At 34.5% G+C, this 8,535-nt stretch overlaps 1 protein-coding gene across 1 annotated transcript; it reads right to left on the bottom strand.

Annotated features, from left to right (window-relative positions):
- Positions 1-426: 426 nt before the first annotated feature.
- Positions 427-7,423, bottom strand: LOC146917007 (uncharacterized). The gene is made up of 11 exons (XM_085718848.1): positions 6,223-7,423; positions 5,474-5,481; positions 4,963-5,144; positions 4,354-4,414; positions 4,148-4,246; positions 2,548-2,642; positions 2,192-2,305; positions 1,706-1,773; positions 1,377-1,487; positions 875-1,106; positions 427-760 (listed from the first exon to the last, which is right to left on the bottom strand). Exons 1-11 carry the CDS (start codon positions 7,356-7,358, stop codon positions 650-652), a joined length of 2,217 nt encoding a protein of 738 aa, XP_085574974.1. The 5' UTR covers positions 7,359-7,423; the 3' UTR covers positions 427-649.
- Between the last annotated feature and the right edge of the window lie 1,112 nt (positions 7,424-8,535).

Here is an 8,535-nt window from a genome sequence, read left to right as displayed (position 1 = left end):
AGCCAAGTTTTAAAAAAGGGCAACCCAGTGTACTAAAGCTTCCGTATATGCAGGGTCTGGGAAGAGGTTCCACCATTTGGTATATTGTACGCAACCTTATGCTATTTTTTACACAAGAGGCTGGTGCCTGGTGAAACCCGTGACCTTTCAGTCACATGACAACAACTTTACCAATTGCGCCAAGTTTATCCAGAAGCTAAAAAACAATGAAAGTGGAGAAACATTATGGTATTTACAGAGTTTATAAGAGATATCACATCAAGCTCTTATCATCTTGAAGACTACTTCATCTGTAACAATTCACACTGCTTACGCTTGAACTCTTCCATTGATGAGTTCTAATAAGCTCATCTCATCATTGTTCAATAAACAAACATCTTGTAATTAAATAACTGATTATGAATGCAACATTGACATTAATGCATGTAACAAATCGCTAGTGCTATTTCAACCTGAGAATTTCAATACAGCCTCTATAGCTACAGGGAGGGGAAAGACTCCCAGATAAGAACATAAAGTATTTTTTATCGAGAACAGAAAATTCTAGCAGACACTATCTTCTTTTTTATAATCTTTGAAATATACATATGAATGCATTAGATCATCCCAACACTGTTTTCTTTCTGCATTTCGACCCCCTTGAAATGCACTAATCCATTGACATGAAATGCACCCTTGAGAGGGCATATTCCTTTCCTGCAATCCAAACACCAGCTTGAGACCATAGAATATCTTCCCAATCTATATTTTCCTCTAGCACCTACCATCAGAAAATACAGAATGTCAATAATTATTGAAAAGTTGCAAATATTTGCATTTTGCAATTAATTCTAACAGCATTATTTATGTATCAAAACGATTGATTCAAAAATACCTCTACATGTTCGAGAGGCAGGGGGATGCCAACTGTGCGCATCACTTCCTGAGGTAGAGGCTTCTTACAACGAGACCAACGAAATACGTCAATTGTGACATTATCCGAATCAGCTTTTTCACCATTTGTGGTATGCACGTGATGATTTTGAGACTTTCCTATATCTGTGTCAGGCAACTGAGTTGCTGGTATATCTTTTACCATTTTCTCTCCAGCAAAACAGAGCTCATATCTACAAATAATTGATAATGATGAGAATTTCTTCATGATTTCAACGATACATTAGACTTCAAGAGGACCGTGGAAGAAACAGAATAGCAAGACTATTTTTCAAGACCGACATCATGGATCCTTTTTAGATTTCCATAAATTAAACAGGCAATCTTTTATTGAAAAAAAACAACATTATGAAACGGTATGAGTGTACAATGATTTCAAATTTATAATAAATACAGTTGACATGCACATCACTCATTTTGGCTAAGAATTTTGTTAAACATACCTGCATGAGTGTGACTCCAGATACAGAACTTCTCCCTTCTTCAAGCGAGCAGATGTATAGAGTGGCCTTTTGAGTCCTTTGTCAGCAACAATGCTGATACTATACTTGATCCTGATGGTTATTATAATAATATTATTAAATACTAAAAACAAGCTACAAAAACAAAACTGTGGCACCTCTATCCAAGAGGGGGAATAAGAAACATTATCATCCAAAACAGAAGCTTCAAATATTTAAAAAATTCCACAAGCGTGGTTTTTGTTTTTGTTCTATGATAAAACACAATATTACTATAGTAGACAATACTTTATCAACTAAAAGCTGCATACCAGGGCTCATTGCAGAGGTTGTACTGAATTGTGACTTCTCTTACAAATCTTTGTTTCCGCGATGTATTCTGATTCATAGAACAAAAACGAAGTTAGGTTCTGTTTGTGCTAGATTTTGGTAAAATTGATTATGAAATAATTTACTTGAAGAGACTTTTATTTTGAAAAGATGAAGTTGAAAAAAATGACTAGAGCTTAGGAGTGATGTTTTCAAAAAATGTTAGAAGAACTGATTTTGTTTAGATGATAAAGTAAATCACTTTTAAATTGTAAATGTGATGTATTTTTAGCAAGTCCCTTATACGAAATCAAACAAAAAACTTTTTCCACCTTAAAAATTCCAACAAGCACACATTTTTCTCCAACCCAATTTTTCTCACTGCTAATGACAGTTTGGGCATCACATAAACAGGTTATAAGATGATGATGTAGAATGCTATTGTGAATGCAAAAAAAATTGTTTAGTATAGATAATAGTGGACAAACCGAAGCTGCAGCCCTGGTAGTTATTGCCCGCTCAACAGCCATTGGTACAAGGGTGGGCTCAATAGCTGATGTGTAAGTATGGCATGGTTCAAGATCAATAGTTCCACCACTTTTCTGAAAACCAAAGAAATAAAAACAGTCTGAGTCGCAATGTTTTTAAAAACTAATTAATGTAGTTATCTATTCTAAGTAAGAACGAACATCTGTGTACAAAGACAGGTATGAACGTGAACATGTCAATAGTACAGACCCAATACAAGCATCTAGAGTAGACGAAGTTGCAATAAAAAGATGGCATAATTTCAGTATACAAAAGTTCAAAGGATAAGGGATTTCACAAGGCCTTTTTACTCTACCTTCACAATACAACACCGCTCAACTCTAAAACTACAACCAGTTGAAGCACCCCAAGCTCGAGAACGCACATTGTTTCTCAGGGTGGATATATAGCCTGACATTGCACAGAATTAACATCTTTAGATTATCCAAATAGAGCTTAAATGATAAAGCATATCAGTGACTGAAATGAAGGGAAATCAACAGAACTAGTTGATTACTCACTATGAAGAAGAAAATAATATATATTGACATTATGCATAAACAATTAAATAAGTTCCAAGAGGGTGCTTGGTGCAATAGATATCACCTTTTTATGATACAAGTACCTCTATCTTCTTTTGATACATGGACTACTTTAAACGAGTAAACTCTTTCCTATAAAGTTCAAACACCAAGTCTCAACCTCATTGATAACACCCGATAAAAAAAAAGGACCTGAAAGCTGTTCGGTTTCAACAAACCATTTTTGTGTTATCCTTTACAACTTTTTATCGTTTTTACCTGTTTTTTTGTAAACTAAGGTAGAATTTTTGTAATTGAAACTGCAAAAAGGAAATAAAAAAAGAAAACAGAAATGGGAACCTCATAGGCTTTAAAGGTCCCTTTTACTTCTAGTGTTTCATGTTTTCATTTCCACTTATAAAATAAAAATTAGATAAAATATTTTGGAAGTTTTTTAAAATGTATTCCAAGACTAGATTTTTGAAAATCCTGCAAATTTTTAAAACATTGTCTTCAGCATTTCCTGAAATGCATTCTCTCTCGTTAGCTTCCATCTTCTCTCCATCAAAATTCAAAAGGAAAATTCATAGCCAAATGTCATTCCAGCCACCCGAATACCAATTACAAAGTAAATATTTAAAATGTTGTTAGAAACTAAATGGGCCAAAGCTTTTTATTGTTCCCTACATAATTTCTGTATATTGGTTTTACCGTTTTGAGACTTTTACTTAAGTTTTGCAAATCTATATTCTAACAACTCTCTTCCATCAACATGTTCTTGCCTTCCTTTCTTCCTTCAACCTTCTGGCCTACACTTTCATGAATTTACAAAATGATTTGCTACAAATAATATGAAGCTATACTCAAGCATCAAGGATGCATTTCAGTGTTGCAATCAAACACTAAATGAGATATATGTCTCTTTTTGTTTCCTTGAGGTTCAACTACTTGGGTGAGAACTCAAGCCACAATTCATAGCATGTGAGGTGAACTATATGTTTCTTTTAGTAAGCAGATATGCTACTCAACATATTTCTACTCAGGTAAGTTAAGAGTCTAAATTTGTAGAATACATTAAATGAGATAGTCATATAATCTTAAAATATTTCTACTCAGGTTCAACTAATTTTGTGTTGAGTTTCCACTTAATATAATCTTAAAAAACATTAAAATCCAATCAAGTTTCTTTTAGTCATATAAGTTATATACTGACTGATTCATGCTATAATAGTTTACCATAAAGTTATTCCCAGTTAATACTTTAATACCACTTGGACACAATAAATGTTATTGAAGACAGCAGCGCCAGTGTATAGTATATTTTTTTTTTGCTGACCAAGGGTATTAGTAGATAATGAAGAAAAAGCATCTTTATTATGATCTAATAGGACATACAATCTTGCGGAGGTAGCACCCTAATGCATGTGCGCAACTCTTGTATGGCCGCGGGAGGACGAGACACTGTTGGGCGACAGTAACCGGTATGCATGAGAACTGTCCAACAAAATTGCCACGTCAGTACTAATTTCATGTTTTCAACAAGCCAACACTGTTCATTTGCAATCAAAAGCTGGCCGCATGCTTTCTGTAATAAAACTTACCAGCAACAAGATCTGAGTCATATGTGTACACATCAGTCCCCCATAGCTGGGCACCTCTGACCTAAATATAAAAAAGTTAACTCTCAAGAATTGGTGTAAGATAAAAATGGCAAAGAAACAAATAAAATACTTTCATCTCATCAAATCATTTTATGAACTCAAGTAAGTATTTCCACATTCTGCCCAAAGGTAGGGAAGAGTCAATAAAAATTGTCCATGATAATCACACAAAACGTTATAAAATGGAATTTAATATTTGCATTCATGCAAGGCATAAGATAAAACCAAAGGCAGACCTCGAAAGTGTAGCAGTGGAAAATGACATGCAAAGTGATTTTATATGAAACATAAGAGCAGAAATCAATTCAAGAACACCATCATAAGCCACTGAACTGAAATTCCCAAACTTCTCTTAAGCAAACAACAAATATAATTGTCACTTGATACAAGATTACAACAACAGAAGAAATGAAGAAACAAACCGAAAGAAAGCAAAGTAAGAACAAAGGAATTACCAGCAACAGAAAGCAGTAAAAACAGTCATAAATGTACCATGTCCCTAAAAACGAAGGCACTTATCTAAATTACGACAACAAAGTTTGATCTTACTTGGTGATTTGTAGCAGTAACATTCTCAGCTGGTATCCGAATTTCAAGAGTGGGGCCATCATTAGAGCTTTCAGCTTTTTTTTCAACTTGAGATTGAGATGATTCGTATTCCTTCCACAACTTGATCAGTTCTAGCACACTTTCACCAACTTTATATGTAACATGTGATACTCCTGCTTTACCTGAAATACCAGAACTTACATATAATGGACATGCAATTGAAATAATACAAAGATATCTAGCTCCAATATTTTTCATTCCACAAATAAGCACTACTAATTGACAAGCATATTATAGCATGTTATATTAATACCCCGCCACCCAACACGGGACATTCAAAAGAAAGTTGTATAAAGGAGTGAGTAGATTTGAAGGAGAGAGAATATCATGAATTGTAAACCAATGAGCTAAATAAAGCGGTGTATGTTGACATTCCAAACTAATTCATGAAAGCACAAATCTACAAGATGCCAAAAAACTTTGAGCTACTGAACAAAATATGGCAGAATACCTTGAGACCTGCAAAATAAGTGAAAGGAAGTAATTATTAAAATAAAAAATAAAATAGAACAAAGGAAAATTAATCAAAAAATCAAAACAGTAGAATTAAATCAAAGCATCAAAGAAGAGGCATCGACTTCTATCAACAGGATGCTTCAAGGCACAAAGAATAATGCAGTATAGAGGGATAGAAATATCAATTTGACATAAGAGAAACAACTTAAATTAAGTTCTTGTCAGTGTGCAACAGTTACCACATTAGATATATACACAGCTAGCTGTAAGTCTGTAACTAGATTTTCTAATTATTATTTTTTATTATTAAAATAAGATATTAGAAGAAATTGCAGTTCAAAATGAATACACATTACTGATACACCAATCTAAATATTCTTTTTAAGGTGTTTACTTACCGACACTGATTTTTATGCTGAAAAATTCACCTATTCTGAACATTACAAGGTCACTTGTTCTTCCTACATATTTTAGGCTATGAAAATACCCATGAACAATTGTTGACTAATGTTGTGATAACCCTATGAAATGCCTTAACTCGCAAAAAAGTAGACATAGAGTCCTCTCATGAAAATTGAGAAATAAAATAAAAAAATAACTGAAAACATGAACTTTATAATGTCATTCTAAACTTTATAACTAAAAGTTACATTGTATATATTAAAAGCGTATTTGAAAAAAAAAATATAATGGATAACTAACTTCTCACAAATAAGTAAATGAAAAGGTAGAGGAAGAAAATACCCTTCATTGTCTTGGGCGTGGGGTCCAAAACGAGCTTCAAGATTGGCGACTAGAGGACTAGCTCTCGATCTTTGTATCCTCTTACGATGCTGAACATTACAACTATGGTCTTCACTCTCTTTCTCTCCGGTCTCTTCCTCACCAGCAAATCCATCTTCTGACTGCTTCTCAGATTTAAAGCGCTTATCAGGTTGATCTCCTTCTAAATCATTGTCCCGTTCTTTCCTCCTATCTCTAGTTTCACCATCAACAGTTTTCCCGCTGTCAACATCTTTGTGTTTCTTCTGTTCTGGTAACACAGTTTCGCGCTTAGGAATTTTTACTGATCCATCACCAACTTCCTTCTCATTATATGAAACTTCTTTCTCCATTCCATTCCGTGATTCCCTCTTCATGTGCTCTTTTGAAATTTCTCTGCTTTTTGGAATATCTTTTTTCTCCTCCAACTTTTCCGCTTCTTGATCTTCTTTGGCAGATTCTTTGTTTTCACCAATGTTATTGTTAACTTGTGTACTGTTTCTGCGATCACTTCTCTCTTTTTCCTTGTCTCCCCAATCTTGATGTTTCCCGTCGTTTCTTTTTCTATCTTTAAATCTATCTTCACTTTTAGAATCAATTCTGTTTTCACCAACAGTCTCATGAGCTTCCAAAGAGTCCCTATCTTTTGCGGTTGGATTCTCCTTTCCAACTTCTGTTGGTGTATTTCCATGTGACATATGTCGGGAATCCAAACTCCCACCAGGAGAATCACCATATCTTTTTCCCCTAAAATCTTTCGAGTCTTTCCAATTCAAGGGGCTGCTAACCAAACCAAATGTGACCTTCTCTGTCTTAATATCACCTTTTGTATCATTATGACTATCCCTTTCATGTCTGGTGCCCTTGTTGCTGTCATCTGCTCGACTTTCAAGACACACATCCTTCTCGCTACGGATATCTCTATTATCCTTCAGATCCCTTGATTCTATCCTGTTATCAGTTCCAATCGGATGATCTGCCTGAGAATCATTTGAAGATAACGGCATGCGATAAACTGAATGAAGAGGAGATCTTCTATCCGCATCACGACCTTCAACACGAAATGTCTTCGCCACCCGAGAATCCTGACCTATGTCACGAGGAACGTGGTGGTCCATCGAAACTAATGAAAGCAACTTTGAAAGTACCCCTGAATCTTGATGTAGATGCTTTGAAGAAGTCTCTCAAACTAAATAATACGACAACCAAATAACCCTTGCTTGTCAGTAACTGCAAACCAAGAATGGAGACTATGTCAGGTCACAGTAATTTTTCATGCCAAAGCAATGTTCATATGCAAAAAGGTCCATTGCATAAAATAACACAACAAAGGCAAACAACGATAGAGTGATCAACAAAACAGCAATTGACAAAGCAAAATCCTCAACATAGTCATCATCAAATTAACAGCATATAAAATCAAACATCAAACTCTACCACAATTTTTTTTTAATACTAATCATACACTGCACTTAGACTCAGTACAAATACAATTCAAACACTATAATTAAGTTTAGAATGCCAATTGACCAAAGTAAGAAGTTCATCAACAAAAAAATGAGAAAATAGAAGATCCACGGACAATGTAAAATAGTATGAGAATCTTGTACACTCTCCGGTCCCTATTTGTAAGCAAAAAACCACTTTTTAGGTTCATTGAATAACTGATGTATCTGGTCAATATTATAGATTAGATACATCAATTATTCAATGAACCTAAAAAGTGGTTTTTTACTTACAATAGTGACCGGAGGGTGTATTCCGCCAAGTCACGGAGATATTTTGAATTTTTTTCGAAGAAGCTAAACTAACCTATCCAAATTGGCACTAGGGAGAATCGAACATGAGACCTTGGGAAGGAGTATACTCCAAGGTCACAAGCCAATACCACCCGGCCAACCTAGATGGATTCAAAGATATACTGAATTATTTCCATGACATGGATTGATGGTTTTACATTGTCGGTGCATGCCCATTAAACTCCAAAAAAATCTATCTCGCCCCCTATGTAGCACCGACACTTTGGATTAAAGATATGTCTACAAGTAATTACATTCAATCAATACCATTTTCTCATATTTATTACCGGTGTCTACATGTATCAGTGTCGGTGTCATGTTCGGTGTCTGTATATGTGCTTCATAGCTAACCACACACACACTATCATAATTTTTTTTTCAACATCATAGAACTCTAATTTTGAAAGATACCCAATTAAACAGTTCTACCCAATGAATATAAAATCAAACCCAATTTAACACATTACAATGACAATTAAAACATTAAACAAACAAT

The sequence above is a fragment of the Medicago sativa genome, chromosome 6, assembly GCF_051527215.1.
Source record: "Medicago sativa cultivar Bolivia chromosome 6, Bolivia_mono, whole genome shotgun sequence".
In the NCBI taxonomy this organism is placed as follows: Eukaryota; Viridiplantae; Streptophyta; class Magnoliopsida; order Fabales; family Fabaceae; genus Medicago; species Medicago sativa.
Note: the sequence above shows the minus strand (reverse complement) of the source record. Positions and strands in the feature narration are given on the sequence as shown.

Coding starts and splice junctions, on each gene's coding strand:
- LOC146917007 (XM_085718848.1), bottom strand. CDS start 7,358: ATGGACCACCACGTTCCTCGTGACATAGGTCAGGATTCTCGGGTGGCG. Junction 4,247..4,353: donor TGACTCAGATCTTGTTGCTG/GTAAGTTTTATT, acceptor TTTGTTGGACAG/TTCTCATGCATACCGGTTAC. Junction 2,306..2,547: donor AGCGGTGTTGTATTGTGAAG/GTAGAGTAAAAA, acceptor TTTGGTTTTCAG/AAAAGTGGTGGAACTATTGA.